The following is a 26,085-nucleotide window of genomic DNA, read 5'->3' on the forward strand; positions in this document are numbered from 1 at the left end:
AATTACGTGAATAAAAATTCCTGTAATTCCACAAGCCCGTTAGAGCTGCTATTTAGCAAAGTGGTCTCTGTTCTATACCTACATATTTATAGATAGGTAATTTTATCTGATTTGTACCTGCAATTTGTATTCTGTTCATTTCATGTGATGTTATATTAAAAGCAGTTTTCATGCTTATCATAAAAATTGCTATTAGTGGTGGCAAAATAGTATGTCATATGAATATACCATAATTTACATAACTATTCTAATTTTAGAGCCAGGTTTGTATTATTATAAATAATGGTTGCTTGGTGTGTAAATCTTGGTTTAATTTCAGATTATTTCCTGAATATAGATTTCTAGAAGTGAAAGTAAAGTGTCGAAAAGGACTATTAATATTCTTAAGCTTCTTGATTCATATTTCCAAATAGTTTTGCACAATATTTGGAAATAGAAATTAAGGAGTGTTCAAGGTAGTTACAGCTTTATCTTCTGCCTTAAACCTGAGAGGTTATCAGTTTAATGTTTGGTCTATTTTTCGTTCCCTTTCATTCTCCAGCTCCCAAGGACCTCCTCCGAGGTTTGTTTCTAGGTGAAAGACACCATTGTTTGCAAAACCTGAAACTCAGGTGGGGGCAATCATCTTTGATGTAGAGGGACTAAGCATGAAATATAGGGCCAGAAATGGGCACACACAGGCATGGAACTAACACTGACTCCATAGCCAAGGAGCTGAAACGGGGAGGTTGGAAAGTGAGAAAAATAGAAGAAAGTCAAGAGAGAGCCAAAGCCAGCATGTGCCTCTCAGTGGGTCCCTGTTTACTGATATGTACATGTAGCCAGCTCATGGAAAGCTGGAGAAGCAGGCTACCACCTACCACCTACCAGTGTACCCAGTCTCTTCGATTATAAGTGGGACATTCTCTTCATTATTAGAGATGTTTCCCCTAGGTATCCCTCAAATGAAACAGAAGGACCATGATCTCTATCCTCGAAGGCCTTCTTTGGCAGAAACAAGGTGTTACCTGTATAGACCAATGCCAGGCACTAGTCTTCCTTAAATTCCAAAACTATGCCATGGCTTTCTTTCCAGTGGCTGTCCTCCTTTGCTTTTTCACCCTCCACCCCAATCCTATTCCCACTCCCACTTCTTCCTACTTATCATCCAAATCAAAAAGTACTTCAGGAATCCCTGTTACATGCTGTCCCATCAACATAGACTTCTACCTCCTGGCACCTAATCATATCTGTGATGCCACCTTTTGTGTCCTTCACCGTGTGCAGTGGAAATTCCAGGTGCACAAGCTCTGAGCCTATCTGTCTCCTTGGCTGTGTCCTTGCTGCTAAGACTGAGCCTGGTCTATAGAAACTTCTTAATAAATATCTGTTTAAATACATAAGTAAAAGAATGAAGGAACCTATCTTTGTCTAAACACTTAAAAATACCTTAATTTGGCACCCTGCTTCTCCTAAGTTTGTGAATCAGAAAGATAGCTTTAGCTTACAAGACAGCCTTTCCTCTACATTTGCCAATAGCATGCCATTCAGTCCTGGGAGTTTTCAGACAAATCAAATTAGAAATGGTTGTACTCATTTGGAAAATCAAGAACTGACTTTGAAATCTTTCCCCACAAATTAGATTGAATCAAGATCATTTTCCCCCAGCTTATAAATGCTTGATTGGCTTTGTTTGATGCCTCCTGATTGAAACTCAGCCTTGCACTGCTGGCTTTATTTTTTACTCACCAGGGTGTTGTGATGTCTGGATGATGATTAAAAACAAAACAAACACCCACAATGAAAGTGCTTTGTAAATAACAGCTCAGCACAGCAACATAACCCTTAGAAGTGCACGTTTAAAACGAGTCAAGGTAAGCAGAACCTCAAGATAAGTCTGCTATATTCCCCTGAGGTCTTAAAAATCAGTTTTCTGGTACAGAAAGACCGCCACAATTGACATATCATCTCTACTGAGGACCCAAGAAAGGGAGGTACTGGGACTTGGCTGTGACAGTATTTGAGGAGTCTCAGTGGGAGTGGACTGGCCACCAATCCTCCATCTGTCCTAGCCACTCACATAGCCCCTTTGTCTAACCACTGCTTTGTTCCCCAGGCTAGATTCAGACTCATCCTAACTTTGGTCAAGTTCTTTTCCCAGCCTACTTTGATCGATGAACTCAAGTTTTTTTTTCAACAGATAAATACTGGTTTACTCTTTGGATTCTTTTGTTTTGTTTTGTTTGTTTTTGTTTTCTTCTCTCTTTTTCTGCAGGGGTAGGCAGAGGTGTTCTCTCAGATGAGTGACAACTAGGTGTCTCCAGGGCTAGAGGCCTTGGGTCCCAGATCTGGTAGATGGATTTCTGGATGATGCCCACCTTCCAGCTAAAGCGAATCCCCACAGCTACCCTATCCCCACAACAGAGACTCAATGATGGTGTGGGCTTGCCCCTTTTCAGGACCGTGAACTGTGAAAATACAAGTGCGTGCCCTGGAGCACCTCCTTCCCTCGCCCCTGGGGAACCAATCCAATTATCTGCCAAGGTTCAAGGCCACAGCATCCCAACTGCCTCAGTTCCATTGCATGTTCTGCTGTGCCAATGGGTGGCTAGTAGGTCCCAGACCAGGATCTGGCAACTGTTTTACCTCTCTCCTCCTCTATCCAGTCAGCTCTAAGCAGGCCAGGGTCTTACTATCAGGTAAGCATTTGGTGGGTAAAATGAAGTCCTAGAAAAGAGGCAAGAAGTTGTGGCAAACCACATGACTGAGAATAAGTTAGAGGACATTGACCTTGCAGGCTCCTCACCTGCCTTTTATCTATCACGTCTTTAAGACTATCATTTTAAACAGAGGACAACTTTCTGTGCCTTCCACAAAATAGTTAAATGGCTTGAATCACTATCACAGGCAGGAATAGATATCTTTGAGAGTGAAATGAGTTGGGAATGAATGCATTTGCCAAACCAAGATAACTAGAAAAAGGTGGTGCCTATCATCACTTGGTCAAAGTTTGACCGGAGAAAAATGCCCACAAGTGGTAAATGCCCATGAACAATTCATCCCTGATGGCCCCTTTACTCATAACCTGCAGTCTGTGAAGCCAGCACAAGTAAGTAAGGAACAATCTTGAAATAAGTGGATCCCTTAGCAGAGAGGTAAGGCAAAGGTAACACCTAGGTTGAAAATGCAGGCGCAGTTAGCTTCGGCTGCCACAGTCTGAACTGTCTCATGTACGTCCATGACCTCCTCTAAAATAAGCAAAGGGTTATGTTCAATCCTCCAGCTGTGAAGTAGGCACAAATTAAGCCATTCGTGAATGTCTTCCTTCTCAGTTTTGTTAGCTCCTTGTTCTAGTTTGGCAAATGAAGGCATCTTTGCCTTGTGCTCTCTGAGGCCTGGCTAGCATCTCCTGTGACCAACGAAAAAATGACAATCAGTTACATGTTTAGCAAACATGGGACAAACCAGAGACCACAAGTTCACCGTTCAATGCATTTCAGGCTGTTCCCTCTATTACACACTCACATTTAGACCATGATGGTGTTTCCTCCACTGTGTCCATAAGCAGAACAGCATCTTCTGAAGTTTGTCCCTCTGTATGAAAGATAAGTCTTGTTTGTGACCATTCATCTGATTCATTCTGTGATCACATGGCAAAGACTTAAGTGTCCAGAACTCTCTCTGTCAGATACTCCTCACTCACAAGTTATCAGGAGACCATGGTAATTATGCTATTACTACAGGATCTCCTTTTTGACGAGCCCCTCCACCATGGAAGATAGCTTTTCGTTAGATGGATTTTATTTGGAATATTATCATCATTTGACAAATTTTTGGTTTAGTGGCAGAATGACTTGGATTTATTTGGAAGAAGGCTGCTGCTCAGAACCTGTGTTCTCTCTTATTGTTTTCTTCCAATTTTCATTGCATGGTCCTTGGTCCAGCACCAAGCTAAGCAGATTACATGTAATTTCACCTATTTTATTATCTCCAAGAAATTGTTAAACACTGTAAATCCTGGTTCAGTTCAATGTTATAGTCTCTGTAAAGTGATTACAGATGCTTTTTTTAGAGAGTGTATAGAGAGAATAGTCAGTCAATTGGTTGTTACTCCCTGCTAATTATGTTTATAAAAGTTGGACCTCTTTTTTTAAAAATATGAAACAATATCATTTTCTCTTTACTATATTTTAAATATATATATATATATAGTCATTTATGGAGACCCTTGGCTCTGTTCCCTGTAGTTAGAAAAGAATTGGTAAGAGAGAGGCCTAAGTCTTCTTCATTATGTCCTGAATCATTATAAAGAAATCTTTTGAAATGTATTTTAAATTGTAAATACTTGGTTACTCTTCTCATGCCAACAATATGAATGGTTCAAATGATGCTTATCCCCTACTCCAAAGAGGAGACAGATGATAAGGATGTGGGTGCTTAGTCTCAGATACCCTAGAAATGGGGAAGCAGTGGGGATCTCAGAACTATCTAGTCCAATGGTTTCAGGTTACAAAACAGGAAACTACAACTCTAGAAGTGACTTGCCTCAGGTCACCCCAAAACTGGAAGACCTGGGAAAGCAGAAAAACAACCATTGTGATTAATGCTGGGCTCATTGCGTGTATTCTCATTTGATCCCAATTCAACTCTCTACTTTTATCCTCCAAATTACAGTAGCTAAAAATAAGGATCATACAAAATATATGGGTTTTCCAGTAAATATTTTTGATAAGAATCCATTTCTGCCTAAGTTGAACAGCCCACTGTCTTTGAGTGAACACTGACATGAAGCAAATCACGTAGGGAGCTAGAGAGAAATTTAACATAAAAGAAATCTTTTCCTTCCATGTCTGCTGAAGTCCCTTGTTCAAGCAGAGGAGAGTGGGAGCTATGCTTGATCTTCCTGTCCCTTCACCATGCAGGGGATCTCCTATCAATTTTACCTGCAAAATATCTGTTTGCTTTTCTCCCTCTTCCCCTTTGCCATTCTAGATAGAGCCCTCCATAAGCCCTCAGCTGCTCTGGTCTACTAACTGCAACAGCTACCTGAGGTGTGTCCCTTGGCCACTCATCTCCATATACAATACATTCTACTCTTTAAGGACAGCCCCCTAAGGGAAGTATGTGAAGCACCACTTGACTGTGTATCCTAGCCTCTACATCAATCCCCCTTCCTGCATTTCCATTCTCTTTTTTTCCCACAGCATCAAGTTCTAGTGCCTCAACATGGTCTAAAAGCTTACAGGATTGCCCTTCCTTCTGTCCTTTCGACTTCATCTTGCCTTCTGATATGCTGGCTTTTGAACTCTAGTCAGCTGACCTTCTGTTGAGTCCCTGACTATATCTGCCCCACGCTTTCCTGCCTCTAGCCTTGTAGCATATGCTTTCCCTCTATTATCAGATAACACACTTTCCTATTCTCCACATAGCCACTCCTGTGCCTCTGTGAAATCTCAATGCTATTGTCACCTCCCTAAGGAAGCTTTTTGTAACCATCCAGATTAGGATAGGCTTCCTTTGTCTAAGACAAGGTACTGCTCCTTCATATCTATTAGTGAGGTAGGGGTTTTTCTCTGCCCTTTGGAAGGAGGGCTTCCTTGGGGAGGATGAATCAATGAAAAGGGTTTGCTTCCTACTCTGACACAAATTTAGTTCTTGGGTTTCAAGTCCTGACCACCTGGAGGAGGCCATCAAGCTTCTCATGACAGGTGACAGTATCAGCTTTTGTTATTTATGATCCAGAATAACATTTTTACACAGATATGGACTCTCTCTAAGATGGTCTATGAACAGATCTTTAGGATTTCAAAGTTCTGTGGTCCATCTGGAGTGATCACTTCTTGTCTGAGAAAGGTGGGATGGGAAGTTCTGTGTCTTAAGGGTTGTAAAGAAAAGCCATGGTGGATCCTTGAAAAGTAATATGGATATTGTTTGGGGGTCTCTAATGGAGAGATGGTTGCTCTATCTTGGGGCCAGCACTTTTGTGTACCTTGCCTTTTGGAGGATGGTCGTGTATGCACATGAAAAGGATACGTGAAAGCTCAGGGCACTAAGAACTTTCATCCTGGGTACAAAGGGAGGTCCCCACTAGGTGTTTCAGGTACTTGTTCCTTGGGTAGACCCTACCCCAGTCTTGACTGGCAGCTTCAGTCACACAGTAGAAGGTCACTATCCAACTATGGCATGGTGGACCTGTCAGGAGAAATGCATCAGGTACTAAGGATTTAGCCTCTTCAATGTAGAGTGACCTCCTTTTTGGACAGTGAAAGACCCTGCAGGTCTTGTAATTTATGCAGGAGAGAAAGGGACCCATGGCAGTGATACTGACTTCTTCATTTCATCTATTGGGCCAGCATTGGTTGATTCATGTTGAAGATTTGACCATGGTGTGCTCCTGGGTCATGGCATGCTTTGTACCTATTACAGTCAGAATGCACATTTAAGGATGAATGTGATGGATTTCAATCACATTTACAACTTATTTATAACTCCTGTGCTTAGAACATTGTCTTACAATGCTTGAGAAATCCTTAATAAATGTTGAAGTCTTTTTTTTTTCTTAAGATTTTATTTATTTATTTGACAGAAAGATAACAAAAGAGGGAACACAAGTGGGGGAGTGGTAGAGGGAGAAGTAGGCTTCCTGCTGAGCTCGATCCCAGGACCCTGGGATCATGACCCGAGCCAAAGGCAGCCACTTGACAACTGAGCCAACCAGGAACCCCAGCATTAAAGTCTTTATGAATGAAATGTGCAGTGTAATAGGTGGTCTGAGAAATGGAGCTTCCTTCTTGGCAGGCAGGGCTAAGTGGGGGTGCAGGCAGGCAGTGGGGGTGGGGGAGATGGAATGAAAGTTGAATTAATAGATTGAAGGGGAATATAGTCTTTTTGCCACTTTCTGTTTTGACACTGTCCTAAAGTAAATTGTCTTCTTGCACGCTGTTTCTAAATCATGGTAGGGACTCCCTCAAATGTTGCCTTGAGAAGGAAACTGGAATCAAAAATGGTATTATTGAGAAAGGTTAAATAATCGTGCTGATTCAAAAGTAACATTTTTGCATTTAGCTATTTTTTTTTCTTTCTGTCTATTGGGGAGATGGGAGTGGGGTGGATATTGATGTTTCTCAACACTGTGACAATTTTGCAAACAGCAAATGTAGCTGAGATGGGATTAGAAGCAGAAATGGCAGCACAGCAGCTGTGTGATGAGGAGCTGAGCTGGGAACATTCACTTGCCAGGAGAACTGGGTCAGATTTGGTGTGGAAAGCATTTCCCATCTACTCTTTTCTCTCCTACTCATTTGTCCTTGCACTTGCCATGAGAGAACATAGCAGGGGTGTGATCAAACAAACGGAAGTTTGGACAGCTCAGGCAGCTAGTCCAGGGAAGGATAGAAGAGGATAGTATGAAGGGATGTGGAGAATGGACTGGAAGAGCATGACCTGCAGTGAACCAGCAACACCCCAATGCATTTCAATGTTGTCCTACTCCCCAATGACAACAAGTGCTGATCACCACACGTGGCTTTACCTTAACCAGGGAGAATCCCTCAGACATCAATCTTAATTTCTTGCCACCAGAATCTAGCCAGGACACTTGAATGTCTTTCAAGGGATGCTGAGTGCCCTTGTCCATTTTACATGTACCTGAGGTCCATTAGACATTCAGTGGATGGAGCAAGTCTGAGGAAGGCATCTCCCAGACCTGTCAGATGTGAGTGAACTGCTCAGGTAAGGGGAGAATCTCAGTTTCTGTAGTCCCCCACCTTCCATGGCTATTGATCCAGAGAACACTGAGAGAACACTGGGTTGAGCTAAACATTGGATTTTAAATCAATGGGGGAGTAGGGCATTTTTATTACTTCCTATTCTTTTGCCTAGAGTCACATCATTGCCTCCCCAACATTCCGCTTTCTGCACAGCCTCAGACTCGGGGTACAGCTTTGCTCTGGCAAATTTGTTTCTCTTCTGGGAAAAAGAGAAAGAGGAAAAATGGTTACTGCTATCTCTGGATTTTGCTGTAGGAGCATTTGTGATTCTTCCTCTTCCAAAAGACAGCTCTTCCTCAACCATTTGCCATCAGTGAAGATACTTCCTTCTTGAAAAGAAGTCCACCAGAATTTTTTAAAAAGATATTGTTTATTTATTTGAGAGAGAGAAAGAGAGCTAGCAGGAGTGGGATGAAGGGCTGAGGGAGAGGGAGAAGAAGACTTCCTGCTAAGAGGGGAGCCAGATAACATGGGGCTCCATCCCAGGACCCTGAGATCATGACCTGAGCAGAAGTCAGACACTTAACCAACTGTCCCTATCTGGACACCTTAGTGGAAATTTTGAATGCAGGCAGCCAGTCAAGCCAGGGTGTCCCCCCACACCCACACACAAAACTTGGACCAGTTTCCCCTCACTTACACAAAGAATAATATTCTTCTTTATCCTCCCGATTCTAGTCGATGCACAGTTAATATTCCCCACCTCTAGGCTTCCCATCTGCCCCTCCCCACCACAACAGTCCACTCCTCATGCTATTGAAAATCATCTTCATAGCTTAAATCCAACCAATCTAGTTTTATTGTTTCTAAGCTTGGATTAACAAATGTAACAAACATAATGGGGCTTTTAAACTCTGCCTCTACTCATCTTTCTGGCCTCACCTCTTTCATGGCCCCTGGCCTTCCTTGTTGCACTTAATATTCAGAAATGACCAGTTCCCTATAATTCCCAGGAATGCCATTTTGCCAATTTCTCCAATTCTTTGAGCACAATGTGCTACTTGCTGAAAAGTCTAGCCACGCACACTTCCTCCTCTCCTTCCCCACATCCTTACAGGAAAGCATCACCTCCCTTGTGAAACCTTTACTTGTTTCATTATTTCTTCTACTAGGGTCCCCTTGGGAGATTGTGTCTATCTCTCTTGCAGCAACTTCCACATCAAAACAAAGTTTTTTTCATGTGTATGTCTTGAAATTTTACCCCTGTTTGGTCCATAGTTGGTTCGTGGTACATACTTATTCAATGGATGAATGTCCTTGTTTTCATACCTGCTTCCTTAGAAAATGCTGATGCTTCCCATCCCGCCCCTCACCCCAACTGGGGTCTTCTATGGCCTTCTCGTGGGTAACAGTGTGATCTGCAAAACAGGAATGGAAACAATCTCACAGGTATATCTGAACAAAGCTGACATTTTCTTTTCCTTTAAGGTCTTGCGGCTGAATGTAGAATGATCCTGAAATTAAGGTCAGCTACAGGTAGTTGTTTCTATCAGCTGTCGGGTTGCAGAATAAAAAATGGCTTTTATATGTTTGATTTTTATTGTTTTCCAGGGCAATGTCACTTTTTCCTGCTCCGAACCACAAATTGTTCCCATCACATTTGTCAACTCCAGAAGCAGTTATTTGCTACTGCCCGGCACCCCTCAAATTGATGGGCTCTCAGTGAGTTTCCAGTTTCGAACATGGAACAAGGATGGTCTGCTTCTGTCCACAGAGCTGTCTGAGGGCTCGGGGACCCTGCTGCTGAGCCTGGAGGGTGGAAGCGTGAGACTCGTGATTCAGAAGATGACCGAACGCACAGCTGAAATCCTCACAGGTATCGTCTTCTGACAATTGCTAGGTCGGCTTCTTGTTCAGCCAGATCAACACACTTTTGAGGTTCTGACTAAAACATGCAGAATCCAGCTGTCAGTGATGTGGAATGACCCAGTAGTCACTAATTTATTCTAAGTCTGGGGAGGCTACCATGTGTATGTGTATGTACACACACACACACACACACACACACACACAGAGTTAAATTAATATATATTTTATTTATTTATTTGTGGGAGGGGAGCAGAGGGGAGGGACAGAGGGAGAAGCAGACTCCTCATCAAACAGGGAGCCTGACTCAGTGTGCAGCTGCTTCCCAGCACCCTGAGATCATGACCTGAGCAGAAGGAAGACATAACCGACCACCCAGGTGCCCCAAAGCAACTTTTTTTCCCAAAAAAACCTAAAACTAAATGAACAATAACAACAAAATACCCCTGAATTCCAACGTATCTATTGAAACTTTGACAAGTCTCTTAATTTCCTTATTCCTCAGCAGATTTGTTTGAGAAGCAGGAATATGAATTCCTACCTAAATATAAATAATATAGACCACTTACTGAACAGTTTGCTAGGTCTAGACAGACATGGCATATATTATATGGACTCTTCATGATGCTCGTTCTAGGAAAGTTTTTTATATGTACTTTATAGACAAGGAAGTGAAGAGTCATGGAAGCTAAGTAACTTAAAAAATCACATGTTAATACCTGTTGGAACCACATTTCATCCTGAATTTCCCTGGTTGTAAGTCTGTAGTTTCCCTGTATATCACACACAATACCACAGAGCTTTTACAGCCACCAAATTTTATTTCAAGTGAAAGTTACTGAGTTTAATGAAATACTTTTTTAGGGACACCTGGGTGGCTCTGTAGGTTAAATGTCTGCCTTTGGCTCAGGTCATCATCCAGGGGTCCTGGGATAGAGCCCTACATAAGGCTCCCTGCTCAGCAGGGAATCTACTTTTCTTTCTCCCTCTGCACCTCCCCCTCTTCGTGCTCTCTCACTCTCAAGTAAATCAATAAAAATAGTTAAATTAAAAAATATATTTAAAGTACATTTTTAAGATAGTAATTAAATACTCATTCATATGGCCTCTAGGTATGGCAAAACTTTTTAAAATTGGCCCCAGAATAACTAATTTTGGAAAGACTTTTATGGCAATATACAGATTCTAATATGTAGCAATACTGCAGAACAGATTTATGACGAAGTCATGTATTTCAAAACTCTGACTCTTCCATGTGATATTTTTGTAACATGGGACAGCAGAACTTTCTCTTTCCTTCTCTGTTTGTTACCTTACCAATGTCTCCTGTCTTTAGAAGCAGTACTTAGTCAACAAGTACTTATTGAGGCTATAAAGTGCCAGGTATTATGTTAGGGGCAGAGGCATGTTCTTAAGTAAACAAATCATTTGAAAAGCCTTCATGGTTCTACAGTCTGAGTAAACAGCCCTCCTCTGGACATCCTGGGCCAATATCCATCCTGGATTACACTACAACACATTTTTGTCTTAAATGTCTTCCTTCTCCCAACTGGATTGTGAGTTTTGTTATCCAAATAAATTAGAGAAAATTGATTTAAATAGTAAAGGGCATGACTTAATACCCAAGATCAGGTCAGATTGTGGGAGAACCTCATATGCCACTTAGTGAGCAAAAATAGGAGAGCCTGGGTCTGGAACTTAGGTTCAAAAAATACCTCTTTTCCTTAATGTTCTATGGCTCTGAATAAACTTCTTAACTTTGTCCCATATGTAAGTGAGAGTGTATTCGTTATCTATGGTTGTGTAACAAACTATAGCAAAATATAGGGGTTGAAAATGTTTATCGTGTCCTAATTCACAAAAGTCAGGAATCCAGAAGCACCTTGGCTGGGTAATTCTGACTTCAATTAAGTTGTTGGTGGGGCTACCATTACCTCAAAGTCCAACTCTGGGTAAATCTGCTTCCAAGCTAACTCATATGGCTATTGGGCAGCCTCAGAAGATCCACTTCCAAGCTTATTCCAAGGCCTCTCCAGAAGGGTGCCTCATGAAATTATAGTACCTTTATCCCAAAATGAGTGATTCAAGAAAGACAAAGAACACTCATGGTGAAAACCATAGTCCTTTTATAACCTGACACCAGGAGTGGCATCCCATCCCTTTAACCATGCTCTGTTCAGTAGTAGAAACAAGTAAATAAATCTTGGCCTTGCTCAAGCAAAGGGCATTATAAAAACCTGTGGATATTAGAAGTCACGGATCATTAGGAACTATCTCAGAGTTTGCCTAAAATGTGAGATAGGAAGAAAAAAAAAAAGAGAGTTCTTAAATCAGGAGACTGCATGATGGTGACTAAATGAAATAATGTATCTAAAATCCTAAGCACAGTGTTGAGAGGTATTCAGCAGATTCCTTTCCCTCACATACTGACTCAAGACCTATAGCTAGAAGGGACCTCACTCCACAAAGTCATAAAAGCTGAATCAATTTGTGCAGTGACAGAATTTTATAAAATTTATAAAATATCTAGTAATGGAGGTGAGTTAATCACTTAGAAACATAATATTCTTCATGTTCAGAGTTATAAAAGTTAGACCTCAGTCCTCTCTATTTGAAGAAGACAAATGTGACCTGGTACTAGGCTATTTCTCTCTAATCAGCAAGATGTTTGAGTATAGAGACTTGTAGGCCTCAGGTCAATAATGCAGTTTTAACATAGGCTAGGCCCTGGTGGCACTTTGTTCTAAAGCATCCAGGTGCTGTCTGTATTATTAAGCACACGTCAGTCCATTAAAACACATTTATGACTGAGAGAGGCTGGTAAAAGCTGCCACATTACCCAGCTGCAGGAAGGGGAAAAAAATCATCTGTTATTTCAGACCCGTCTCTCAAAAAATGAAACAAGTAAAAGGAAGTTTTAAAAATGTGCTGACTGAATTCCTGAAGTCTATCTCAGAAAAGTCTATCTCTTGCTTTATTCTTTCCCCAGTAATAATTTTTGAATTTTGGAAAATTCGGATCTCTCTCATTTTTTTCTTTGAAATGGAGCTACGCTTTGTGTCTGCTGAAATTTTTCTACCTGGGGAGGGCAGGGGAGACAAATAAAACAACAACAAGCCAACAGAAAGTCAAACACAGAAAGTTTTCTTGATCCTTACATTTCTGAGGAAGCTTGTTTTCAAAGTACTTGAGATCATTGTGGCTTTCTAAGGAATGACAGCCCCAAATGAGAAAGTAGGATGTAATGGACATTGTCCTGTTGATGTTTGAGGCCCAGTGGGGCTACTCTTGACACATGGCACATCACAGAACATAGACAGTATAGCGCATTTTGTTAGTGGGACAGGGATTCCAGATATTTAAAGATTAATTCAGGTGTTTCTAACATCTTGGGTCTAAAAGAGAAAGTAACCCCCATGGAAATGGAAGTGCAGGGATGCCTAGCACATCCATTCCTGTTTCCAGAGCTTCATACAGAGTGCATGACTTTTTGCTTTGGAGGTCAAGGACAGAAGTGCAAACTAGATGCATCCTCAAAGTAGAAAGCATCTGAATTCAGTTCTTCTAGGAGATGAAGTTTCCAGAAGATGAAAGACAACAGTATAACACTTCCTATATATATATATATATATATATATATACACTTTTTGTTTTTGTTATCTCCTTTCTTGAAAGTCTTATACATGTGGAGATGAAGAAAAGTTGAGAACATCTTTTCACTGTAACTGACAAGAGAGTAGAATCGCCAATCATTGTGGATATCTCGCAGGTCAGGCATTGTGTCGGGGCCTCATGGTTATTATTTTACCAACATGCACTGGGTGCATGTTTCATCCCAGGATGAAACTGGGAACCAAAAAATGAAGTTAAAGTGACCAGGATGGTATTCAACCTCTGGTCTTTCTTTTGGATTCCCAAGTTCATGGTCTTTATACTGGCACTTAATGCCATCCATATTCATATTTTATATTATAATTCAAATGTGAGGAAACTTTAGAAAAATGATTTACAGATATATGTTCAAAAAGCTATTAAAGTAAATAGCTATCTAGTATCTAAGTTAATTCTTCCCAGAACATTTTATTTGGTGGCTCCATTGAGAGATTCTTGGGTTATGTGAGATTTACACAAGATGGTGAGTCCATTGTCTTTAAGATCTCTTATATATTTTAGCTGAGTTTGCCTGCATAATATTATAAAATAAATAACCCATATCTACATCACACACACACACACACACCAGTCTTCATTAAGTATACAAGACATAAAGCTTAGTGCCAATTCCTTAGTAAGATTATCATCTAAGGACTACAGGTATTAAGCAACGTGAAGTACTACTGAGTATCTGTCTGCTTCCAAAAATTTTGCCCTGTATTATGCAGCCTTTCCCATTCTGATCACTGCATGCTCCAAACCCCACATGGAAATCGTGGAGCTGCCCTGGAAGAGAGAACACCTTCAAGGTGTCCTTCTGCAAAGCGAGACTTTCCATTTCTCTTTTCAGGAATCAGAAAAGATCTATAGGCAAATCTTAAATAAATGAACAAACACCTAGGCTTTCTACTTTATGCATATCAAGCTCTCAGTTCTTTACTACATTTCATGAGGTGCCATGTGTCACAGGGACCAGTCCATCTCTCATATCCACACCTGTTCATTGAGCAGTAGATACTCTGTTCTATTTTTTAATGTCAGAAATGGGTGCCATTCTAAAGACTTTTAGAGAGCTGTTGAGAGTGATGATTGATATTGTCCAAACTCATCTGAATTACTAAGAAAACAGGGAACTGTATAAAGGTAAAGAATACCACCTGCTCTGTTTCTTTGGGGAATCAGGGAGGAATGTTTTGAATTTTGTGTGAAACATTAAAGAATTGAGAGAAAAAGCTGGCATCACTATAATTACTTTAAATGTGATCTGAAACTTCAATTTTATTTTTATTTTTCTGATGGGAGGGTGTCGGGAATGAAAATGGAAGAGGTCTGGGGGCTTTAGTCATTGAAGTTTGAAATCTGCTTTTGCTACTGTGACATTTCTCAAAGTGTTAACTCCCCACTGAAAAGTGAGCTTGGGCAAAGAATTTGAACTCAGGCTTTGGCATTCTGGGCTGTGGCTTACATAAATGAGGAATGTGAGTAACTCTTGTTCTGTTAGACCTCATTGTCTTGTTCTGCTAAAGGAGAGACTTGGTGTAAAATTACTAAAATCCCTTCTAGTCCTTTATATTAGTTCCTGAAGAACAGCTGAGGTCAATCCTTTTCCTTACTGTCTTCAAGGAAATCATCAACCCAAGAGTCTTCTTTTGAAAATATGGTAAATGGCCTTCATTGAGGGTATGCAGGGCCATGTCCCCTGTCAGAGATCATGTTTCTCTACTCCCCAAATTGTGGTATATTTTGTGAAGTAAGAAAGCTGAGCTTTGGGGCACCTGGGTACCTGGGTACCTGGTTAAACGTCTGCCTTCAGCTCAGGTCATGATCCCAGAGTCCTGGGATCGAGCTCCATGTTGGTCTCCCTGCTCAGCTTCTCCCTCTCCTGTCCACTTGTGCTCACTCTCAGTATTTCTGTCTCTCTCTCTCTCAAATAAATAAATGAAATCTTAAAAAGAATACAAACAAACAAACAAAAAAACACAAAATACTGAACTTAGCCTTTGTCATACAATGATTTTGTGAATGAGACTTGGATGTTTCAGAAAGGTCATGCATTTGACTCTCAGTGACATGTATAGTTAGGAGCTAAAGATCCCAATATGAGAAGTTGTTTTGGGGGGAACTTTCTTTAAATGGAACTAGAAGAAAGAGAGAGAGAGCGTGAGTGTGTGTGTGTGTGTGTGTGTGTGTGTGTGTCTTGGTAAGGGGGTGATCAGAATGTATAGAGTCTTCAAACTATGTTAAGGGTGGAGCTATCTTAGGTAGAGAGGAAGCAAGACACAGACATGATAAGTATCTTTGAGTATGGAATAGACTTTCTTATAGTTGAAGGTTTTTTACATGTTTACATCACTGCAATAAGTAGAACAAGCACCAGTAAAGTCAAATGGCATAAGGACCAGTCTTGATATTCCATTAGAGGACTAATCTATCCAGAGCTTTCCCTGGTATCACTAGAGGCATCAAACTCAGAGTAGAGTTTTCAGGATTAAGGCATGATTGGAACCTGGGAGATGGAAGAAGTCTCTAAGCTGAGAGATGTCAACCTAACAGTTGGGCACCACTGAATGACTATTAGTTGGGAAGATGGAAACTAAAAACCAGTCCACAGGCACAGAACAGAATTCTTGGGCAGGAGGAGGCATAACTAGCAAAGAACCAGAAATCGACCAGACACCATTGAAATATTTTCAGTTAAGGCCAAGAGTCTGTTGAAGAGGCACTCCCAGCTTACCCAATTTAATTCCTAGATACAGGCAACTGTGTTCATAGTATTTCCCTCAACCACCTTACAACTTTTGGTATTTCTATATACTGGTTTGAATAGGAAGAATTCTAGAAAGGGCATTCCAGAAGTACCAATTAAGCAATCTATTCTAATCAGCTATCCACTATCCATACTTAGGAGACTTCTGTGACTGAAGATAAGATGAAATTCTAGTGGTATAACCTTAGGTCAGCAGCCTTGATGGATGTTTATTTGGTTATTATTTAACACTAACTACTTAAATAAGTCCTACAACTATGGTCAACACCATCCCACTTGTCTTTCAGAATGTATCTCAATTGATATTTTCTCAAGAAACCTTCCCAAGTCCAGCCAGATGCCCCATCACCCAGCTTTCTAAATCTTCTCCTATGTAGCATTTGCCCTAAGGATATGTGTATGTGTGTGCATTAGTTTGCTGAGACTACTGAATGGAAACAGTACAGACTAGTGACTTAGGAATTTCTTTTCGTATAGTTCATGAGGCCTAATATTCTTGTAAGGACACCAGTCATATTGGATATGGGTCCATTCATATAACCTAATTTTACCTCTATTATCTTTTTAAAGGTCCTTATCTCCAAATACAGAAAATACAGACTCATTCTCAGGTACTGAAAGTAAGGACCTCAGCCTATGAATTCTAAGCAGCACCATTCAGCCTGTAACAATGTATATTAATCATGTGTCTATTAATTGGTTGTTCATTGTTGTCCTGACCACTACAGTGTAAAGTTTCATGGGAACAAGAACACTGACTTGCTCATCACTATTTGCCCAAGGCCTATTATAGCACATTCCTGATACACAGATTTTTGATAACTATGTACCCAATATATAAGCAACTGCCTAAATGAATAAACACTAAAGTTGACCGCTGAAATGATTCAGAAGGGTGTAATTTTAACAGTGAAAGAAAAGTTAATAGTGATTTTTTTAACAAACATTCATGTTACCACAATTTTATGCTGCAGAATGTGTCAAAACCAGAGATGAGCTACACTCAGGGGAAGTACTAATTAGATAAAGGCCAGTGGAACTCCCAGAGGTGGAGAGATGGCTGGGAGAGCTGCATCACGCAGGATAGAAGTGCTCACCCTGATTAATACTTGTGGCCAGATGGTTTTAGGCTACAGCCCTGCAATTAACCGAGCTGCTCCCCAAATATTGCCCTTTTTCATTTAAGCCATTTGTATCTAGCCACCATCTGCACATCAAGTAAACGTGATAACTTTGTGAACTTCCTCCTCTGCTTCAATTAAGTTGTCATTAATGCCTCTGTATTTCAGCTAAGATAATGTTGATGAGAAAATCCCATCAGCAAGGACAAATACATAAATAGCCCCAGGGCTATGACTGTCACAACAAGCTGTCTGCTGAGCACAGAGTTCAAGTTTCAGAAGACAGAAATGTGATGAGACATTCCATTTTATGGGAAACTGAGAAATGCAATTGCCTGAGCTTTGAGATATTTTGTAGAGGTTGGGAATGTTTACCAAAACAGTGATCTCTTGGGCACCTACAGCTTTTTCAAGTCCTAGTAATGGCAGTGGGGTCATTTCATTTCTTAACTTACTCTTCCTTCTTCACCACTCATTCAAAAGAGGAATTGAGGGAGCTAGATTTTTATTGCTACATCAGAACACTCTAATAGTCAAACCTGATCTCACTTCCTTTGCTCTTTCCTATTTTCTGCTTTGGTAATTCTCTCATAGAATTCACTTTGCTGCCACTTAATTTAGGAAGATTTTGAGATATCAACTCTCTGCTGGCATTATACTCAGACTTGAGGATGGAGGTATTGTCCACCCGGAGCTCATAGGCACAGTTGGAAGGGATGGTCTTGAGGCATTTGTAGTGCAAGACGACACATGCTCAGGTTAGTAAGGGAGCATTGAAGAGAGGAACTTGGATGTGTGAGAAAGGAAAGGCTTTCTAAGGACAGGGGCAACACAGCTTGGTTTTGAAGAATGAATAGATTCTGGCCAATAGAGAGGGAAGGAAAGTATGTGCCAATCAGAGGAGAGAAGTAGGAGATTGAGAAGTATAAGAATCCACAGTTGACTCAGGATAACTGGGTCACAGGGCAAAGAGAACAGACAGAATATAAAGCAGCATTCTGGCAGGGACATCAGATTTTGGGCTGTATCCTGAAGGTGATGGAGAAATACCTCTCTGGAGCTCAGCTCACTTTTTACCATGTTGATTTTTGAACTAAGCATTCAGGCCTATATCAAGGAAACAAGGGGGTAACCATCAACAACAATTCCATCACAATTCCTCTCTGACTCTAGTGGATGGCAAACCCTGGTGTTTTTCTTACATACCCTGACCAAGGGATTTCAGGATCCAGGTTACTGTGACATACGCACCAGGCTTTAACAACTAGGAAAGGTTTAACCTGTGATTTATGGACCATGTACCAGGGAAACCCTGCTGCTGACACTTGGCAATGGAGATTCAGCTGGTGAGATGTTCAATCAATCAATGAGCATTTGGAAAGGAAAGGATGCTGCCCTGTTGATGATGAGGTGGATACCAAAACAGAACTCAGACTCTGACCTCCAGGAACTTGTAATCTCATCGGGGTGATGAGACTGGCAGTGATGCATTCTTAATTAATGGTAAAAAGCAGTAAATTATATGAACTAAATGCATAGATCAGATAGCAGATGTTATAGGAATTTGGAAGGAGAAATGACTATATTGGTCTGGTAAAGGTAAACCTCCTTTGCTCATTTCTTGGTTTATTAACTGATTCACTCAATCATTTGGCACTTATTAAATGCCCTGCTCTGTGCTAGATAGAGAGTCTAGTGACTATGATAGAAAGTCAAAAAAATGTAGGCACCTGGTGTCAGTTGATTAACTGTCTCACTCTTAATTTTGGCTCAGGTCATGATCTCAGGACCCTGAGATCGAGCCCCACGTCAGGCTCTGTGCTCAGCAGGGAGTTTTCTTGGGATTCTCTCACTCTCCCTCTGCTCCTCTTCCTGCTCTCTCTCTTAAATATATATATATATATATATATATATATATATATATATATATTTCCTGCCCCTATATTTGAGGATAAGAAGCTCTAGGAAAAATATTGGGTATTGGAGGATAGAGAGATGGGCTTGTATACTGGAGATCTGAGTGTAGAGGCAATGATTAGGTAAGTGTATTCACTTGGAGCATAATGAATGCCCTAGCCTAGCTACAGTAGGGAATTTGTGTAGAAACATTAGGAAATGGGATTGAGAGGACAGGTGGAGACTTGATTATAGCAGGCAAAGATTGTCAAGCTAAGCCTTTGGAGATTCAGTGACCCACTAGAAGGACATTTGCTGTGAGGTGCTACTTAGTTCAATCTAGCAAGCTGTCCTGGACCAGAAAGAAGTCAGAGGCTTGGAAAAGAGGGAGGCCATCATAAAAATTCTCAGCTGTAGTGATAAAGGGTAGAATAAAGCCTGGAGAGGGAATTTGAAGAAAAATGTGAATTCAGTCTGCTGTATAGGGAAGGGTTAATAAAATTTCATAATTGATGGATAAACGGTATCCAAGAAAAACAGAACTCAGGATCTAAATTGTAGCATAATGGTACTAATAATTGTAATATGCTCTTTTACGACATGATTGACATTTTAAGACTGCTTTGTTCAATTATTTATGTATTCCCCACTTTGTTCTCACAAAAATTGAAACTGCTTTTGAACTATTAAGTAAACGTAGATATGACAGAATGTGGAAAAAGCAGCTGAATTGGGTTTTCTGGAAAAGATAAAGCCTAGAATCTTCCAAGTCAAGCCAGGTAATTCTATCTCCATTTTACAAATGAGGAAGCAGGTCTAGAGAGATTAAGAAATCTGTCTAAATTCCTAGAAATTTTAAGTGGCAGGGCCTTGAACAAGGGGTACAAGGTAAATAAAGGTATCACAGAAATCTGTGACAAGTTATTTTCAGGGTCGGAAATAGAGTCTCTGGGGACTCTGCTGTGGCTTGAGCTAAATCTCTGCATGTTGATGTGTGGCTCTTAACAGTTCATGCTTATAAGTCCTGGGACAGCCCCTCTGTTTCAAGGGTTTTGTATTCAGACCATCAAGAAAGATGCTGAAATTAAATGAAATCTAAAAGGCGAATACCTGTTCAGTATTTGAGGACAAGAGAAATACAGAAAGGAAGAGGAGGTGAGAGAGAGCATCAAGGCTCTGCAGCCTCCAGAATTATTGAATATGTCATTCTCAACCAATGGAGATTCCCCATCTGCCAACCCCAACCTCCCCTCCCCCTAAACTCACCCAAGGAACTTTTGTCAGTATCTGGAGACAATGTTGGTGCTGGGAGTAGGGGGCTGTTACTGGCTCTAGTAAGTCAGGGGTGCTGCTAAACATGCTGCACAAGAGGCATAATGCATCACACCCTACCCCCAACAAAGAATTATCTGGTCCAAATGATGCAGTGCCTGTGTTGAGGGACTGACTCTGTTTCAAGGAAAACCTTACTTCCATAAAAAAATTTAGGGTTTTGGTCTTTCAGGATATTACTTAACTGCTCTGAATCTCAGTTCCAACAAATGTGAACTCTAAGTTGCTGTGAAGTTCTCATTACAAAAAGTATTTAAAAAGGCATATTAAGGGGCTCCTGGGTGGTGCAGTTGGTTAAGTGTACAACTCTTGGTTTCAGTTCAGGTCATGGTCTCAGAGTCTTGAGATCAAGCCCCATGACCAGTTCCACACTCAGCAAGGAGTCTTCTTGAAATTCTCCCTCTCCCTCTGCCCCTCCCTCCCTCTTTCTTTTGCTCTCTCAAATAAATAATTAAATCTTTAAAAATAAAAAATAATAATAATAAAAAAGAAAAGATATATTAAATGCTCAATGAGATTACCTATCTAGAAAAATAAAGTCAAAGTAATTACAATTAGCTAGAATTCCAAGTTAGAGCTAAGCAGACATCCTAAGAAACAGAAGTTGAATGTGTTTTAATTCTTAGAAGCTAGAAGATCCACATAACACCAGGACCAAAGTTTCAACTTCGTATGGTCAAGATAGTGTATTATTTCATGCACAGAAAGTTCCCAGTACAGGGAAATCCATACAGACAGAAAGCAGACTAATGGTTGACTAAAGCAGGAGGTGAGGGGGTGAAGAGATTAGAGAGGTAATGGCTACATGTTACAGCGTTTCTTTTGGGGTTATGAAATGCTTTAAAATTAATGTTTTGATGGTTGCCTAACTCTGAATAGACTAAAAACAATTAAATTGTACATTTTAGATAAACAAATTACATGGTATGTGAATTTTATCACAATCAAGCTGTTCCAAAAATACAAATAATGAAACACAAAGTTGAATTCAATGTCAGAAAATAGAGTTTTGCAAAAGAATTGGCCATCAGTTCCTGGAGAATGGCAGGGCTGGCTTTGGAGGGGTGGAGAGCAGGAGCTCAGCCTGGGTCCCCCACACCACCTCTTCAATTCTGGCTTCAACTCTGTAACCCCATGAACCTGAGCAGCTCTCTTACTTTTCATTTTGTACCTATAGCATAAAGACAATAAAACTTCGCCTCCTGGACCATTGTGAGAGTTAGGAATTACACATATAAAATGCGTGGCACATCACAAATATTCGATATCTTTAGCGTATTATTAGGTATTTTTACAATTTGCCTGTGTTTAAAAGTTCATTTACAAGTTCAGTTGCAAGAAGGGAAACTGATTTTGTTTGTTTGTTTTTTGTTTTCATGGAGAAAAACTTTTGAGTCTTGGTTCAGATCCTGAGCAAAGCACAGAGCAATTTCTTTAACTCTCTCTATAACAGATCTTTCCTAGGAGTGCCTTAGGCTGAATTCAGGGACCTGTGAGCAGCAGCTTTAACCCATGAGGGCAAGAAGTGAGAAAGAATGAAAACATTTCCTAACCTTTATCTCAACTTAGTTTGTTAGTCTTAAAAAAAAAAAAAATAATTGTTTACATTTTGTTTTTAGAAACTTTGAAAATTCCACTCCTCTTTATTAAGAAAAAAAGAAAAAAGCAAAAACAAAACCCTAATCATTCCAGAGCATTCTAGTATTTTCTCTTTGTAATAACTTTTAACAAAATGGAAACCATAACCACATATACTATATAGTCTCAGTTTTTCTCTTATTGGGATATCACTTGCATTCTTGGACATGGTCATTTTTAATTACTTTATAGTTCATATTATTAAGTATACCATGTTCAATTTAGCTAACCTGGAAATATTGGTGGTTGTAAATTTTTGCTCTTAGAAATAATGGCATCATGAACTCTTTTCACTGTAAATCTTGGCTGCAGCTCTTGTACTATTTTAGGACTAATTATTTGGGTTAAAATTTATGGAAAATGAATTATACTTTTAGGAAATTTTTTTTTCATATTTGGTATTTTGCTTTCCAGAAAGAATGCACAGAATTATGTTGCCACCAACAATATATGAAATTTCCTATTTCCCTCTCTATCCACTAACTTGGTATATTGGTTTTTCTTCTTTTTCTAGGGGATGGCAAATATTATTTGACATCACTTACAGGTCAGAAAATTTGTATTTGTCATTATCCAATGATTTTTCCAGAATCAAATTCCACATATGAATTCTTAGAACTCCAAAGTCATCCTAATTACATCATTTTACCTCCAGGGGCTTTTCCCCATCAGATGTTCCTGGACTCAAAGCTACTGCTTTCCCAGTCTCTCCACTGAAAACTTCTATTCGTTCAGAACTTTTGGTCTCAGGGAGGTTTTTGGAGGAAAGCAACCCGATAAAATTGCTTTTCCCTAATTTCTGAATAATTACTAGGACTTAAACCTGTACTTTTAAAAAGAGAATTCTTAGAAACTAAACCTTGAAGAATCTCCAGAGCTGTTATTTTGTTATATATATATAACATATATAGATGTATTTATATGTAACATATTATATATATATATGTATGTATATATATATACATATGTAATACATATATAACATATAAACAGAATGAAGTAGGAAGGAGGACCCGGGCAGAAAGCAGATTTTTAGAAGGAAATATATCTTATTTCCTTAAGGACTTAAACCTGTACTTTTAAAAAGAGAATTCTTAGAAACTAAACCTTGAAGAACCTCCAGAGCTGTTATTTTGTTATATATGTATAACATATATAGACGTATTTATATGTAACATATTATATATATATATATATATATATATGTATGTGTATATATATACATATATAATACATATATAACATATAAACAGAATGAAGTAGGAAGGAGGACCTGGGCAGAAAGCAGATTTTTAGAAGGAAATATATCACTTTGCTTGCCTTGGAATCTGTTCCCAGCTTCAGCACCTCTAAAACAGGCCTTGTTTTTCCCAGCTTCTTTTCTTCCTCTTCCAAAACCTCAGATGCTGTACTTGTTAACCATGCTGCACAATGGGCTCTCTGGGGATCTCTGAAACTTCCAAGGCCTGGGGCCACCCTGAAGCCTGCCTTAATTAACCTGGTGTGGGGCCCTGGGACCTGTCTTTTCAGAAGCTCCCCAGGTGCTCCCTTTGTGTGGTCAGCACCGGGAACTACTGACCTAATAATTTTCTTCAGAAGAGTGAAGATTTCACATAGGCTCCCCCTGCAGGGATTCAGGACCATGAAGGAAAAGATCCAAAAGATCAAACCAAAAGGAATTGCGGACCAGAAAAGAGAAAAAAAAAAAAAAAAGTGAAAGAAAGAAAAGAAAAAAGGAAAAAGAAAACAACCAAGCAAACTCTTATTAATAACAATGTGAAAGAGAGCGACATGGGTAGTGATGGGGGAAGGGGAGGGGACCCAGAGTCAGAACACAAAGGCCAGTGCTCTGGCCCTGCCACTCACAGGGCTCAGACTTCTTCCTTTAGGCCACATCCATTTGTAAAAGGAGCAGAGGATGTATATCTGATTAGCTGGGGTTCTCCCCATGGCCTCTGTTTCCTTCTTCTTTACTCTAGCTCTGATGCTTAGCAGAGCGCTGGGCTCTTAGGGGTTATTTTTTTACATCCTCTAAGTTGGATTAGTTAAGGACTTCTTTTCACCTCCAACAATCTATAGTTTGTCTGCAGATGCAGTCTTCTATATTATGCAAATGTATTTCAATCAGTATGCAAATAAGAGTAAAAAGAAGTAAAGACCTGCAGCTGGCTATGCCCCCCAAATGCCCCTGCCAGAAGTCAAATGTTCATCACCAGGAAACACCTGACAGAACCTCTACCTCATTAGCAGAGTCCCTGTGGTTAGGACCCAAACACTGGCTTTTGGGAGGAAGTAAGGCTGCCAGGTGGAGCAGCCCTTGGGTTCACCCCAAGCAGATGTTCAAGGCTGCAGCAAAGACTGCTAGAGAGCTGGCTGGAAATGCAGGAGGGTCTCTTACATCTGGCCTATTGTGAGCAGATGGGGCACAGCTGCCTTGGTGCATCACAGCTGGGCCCCCAGCCTGGTGCTGTGCTTCTCCCTGGGCATCTTCTCCAACCATCTGAGGGCTCAGGGGCACAAGCTCTTTAGTAGCTATTCTGAGAAGCCCTGCAGACCTTGGCTCTGATTTTCAGTGCTTCCTTCCCAGCTTGTTTCTTAGGGACTGCTCCACTAGGCTCTACCAAATCTGATCTCTTTTACCTCTAGGAATAGCTCTTAATCCATCCCTTGCTCTCAATTTGCATTGCTGCTACTTTGGCTGAGACTCCCATCATTCTGTATCCTGGGACCAGTGCATGCAGTAGGCCCTATCAGTTCTGCTTCCAGCCTTGATTCCTCCTAGCTGTCCTCTGCCATGGCAGTCTTTGCATATGTACCTCCAGCCATGTTGTTCCCATGCTAAGGACCCCTCATGGACTCCCATTGTTCTAAAGCAGTGATTTTCATTCCTGGCTATACATTAGAATCACCCAGGGAGCTTTTAAAAAAAATCAGATGCCTAGGGTCCCATTGCCAAGGGTTCTGATGGAATTAGCTTGACTAAAGCATTCTCCAGAATCATTTGTTCAAGGAAACTGTGGAAAGCCATTCCTTGGCTTGGCATTGCAGGCCCCTGGGTGATTGGATTCATCCTCAGTTACCTTCCTATTGCCCTCTCCTGCTTCTCAGTCCAGACCTGTGCTTTTTTGTAGTTTCTCTGTCTCTTGAACTCTTGCTCTATGAGTAGAGAGCTCTTGTGGATTTTAGAAACTCCCTGAACCATCTCTGCTTTGAAGCATTTTTAGGATCCTCACATGCCATTACTTAGGTTTTCTTTCTTCTCTTCTCCCATATTACTGCACCAACCAAAACAGCAAGTGTTGTTCTTTGCTTGCTTCTCTGTTTATCCCACTACCCTGGACTCAAAGGACAGTGTTCTAACCCGTGTTGCATACATCTCTTCCATTTAATGAGAGATTATAGGCACCATGTGATGTCTTCACACTTCCAGAAGGGAGGGACAACTTCGCAGTTGCTGTTCTGTCCGTTTGTTTTAGCTAACATTGTCTACTTACGATGTGGCACCACTGTATTAACTACTGTATAATTCTCGCAATGGCGAGTAAGTCCAATCATTTCCTCCTTTTGCGGGGAAGAAAACTGAAGCAATAGGAGTAGAAACGCCGCTCAACACACAGCAGGGCACAACAGATGTCTATTGAGTGAAAATATGTGTGGCAACGTGATTTTGTCACAGACACATCTTTGGGACTGGATCAGTGATTAAGAGTCTGTTTGCTTCAGCACGCACCTGACGTGAACAGTCTTAATAGATGATACACTTTGTAAAAGGAAACAGTCCCTATCTTTATGACTAATTCCCAAATCAGTTGTCTCAATCAAATAGTCCATCAGGGTAGTATGCACCAAAGACATCTGGGGTGTGAGAACAAGGAGGATTAACTTGTAATAAACACCTACTATGGGGTGCCTGAGTGGCTCAGTCTGTTAAGCATCCACTCTTGACTTGGGCTCAGTCATGATCTTGGGGTTGTGGGATCAGAACCCTGCATCGGGCTCTGTGCTAAGTGAGCAGTCTGCTTCAGATTCTTTCTCCCTCCCCCTCTGTCCCTCTATGCTCTCTTTAAAAAAAAAAAACAAATAAATAAATAAATAAAATCTTAACAACAACAACAACAATAAA

The 26,085-nt window shown here is 40.5% G+C and overlaps 1 protein-coding gene across 3 annotated transcripts in view; it reads left to right on the plus strand.

Moving 5' to 3' along the window:
- The window catches only part of LOC111160860 (contactin associated protein like 5), an 823,942-nt gene that overhangs the window by 431,516 nt on the left and 366,341 nt on the right, over window positions 1-26,085 (plus strand). For all 3 annotated transcript variants that reach the window (XM_022524243.1, XM_022524244.1, XM_022524245.1), the window contains one exon: window positions 9,300-9,564. In XM_022524243.1, coding sequence (XP_022379951.1) covers window positions 9,300-9,564 — 265 coding nt within the window. The remainder of the gene's footprint in view (window positions 1-9,299; window positions 9,565-26,085) is intronic.

This window comes from Enhydra lutris, unplaced genomic scaffold (genome assembly GCF_002288905.1).
Source record: "Enhydra lutris kenyoni isolate GAN:26980312 unplaced genomic scaffold, ASM228890v2 scaffoldscaffold78, whole genome shotgun sequence".
Classification (NCBI taxonomy): domain Eukaryota; kingdom Metazoa; phylum Chordata; class Mammalia; order Carnivora; family Mustelidae; genus Enhydra; species Enhydra lutris.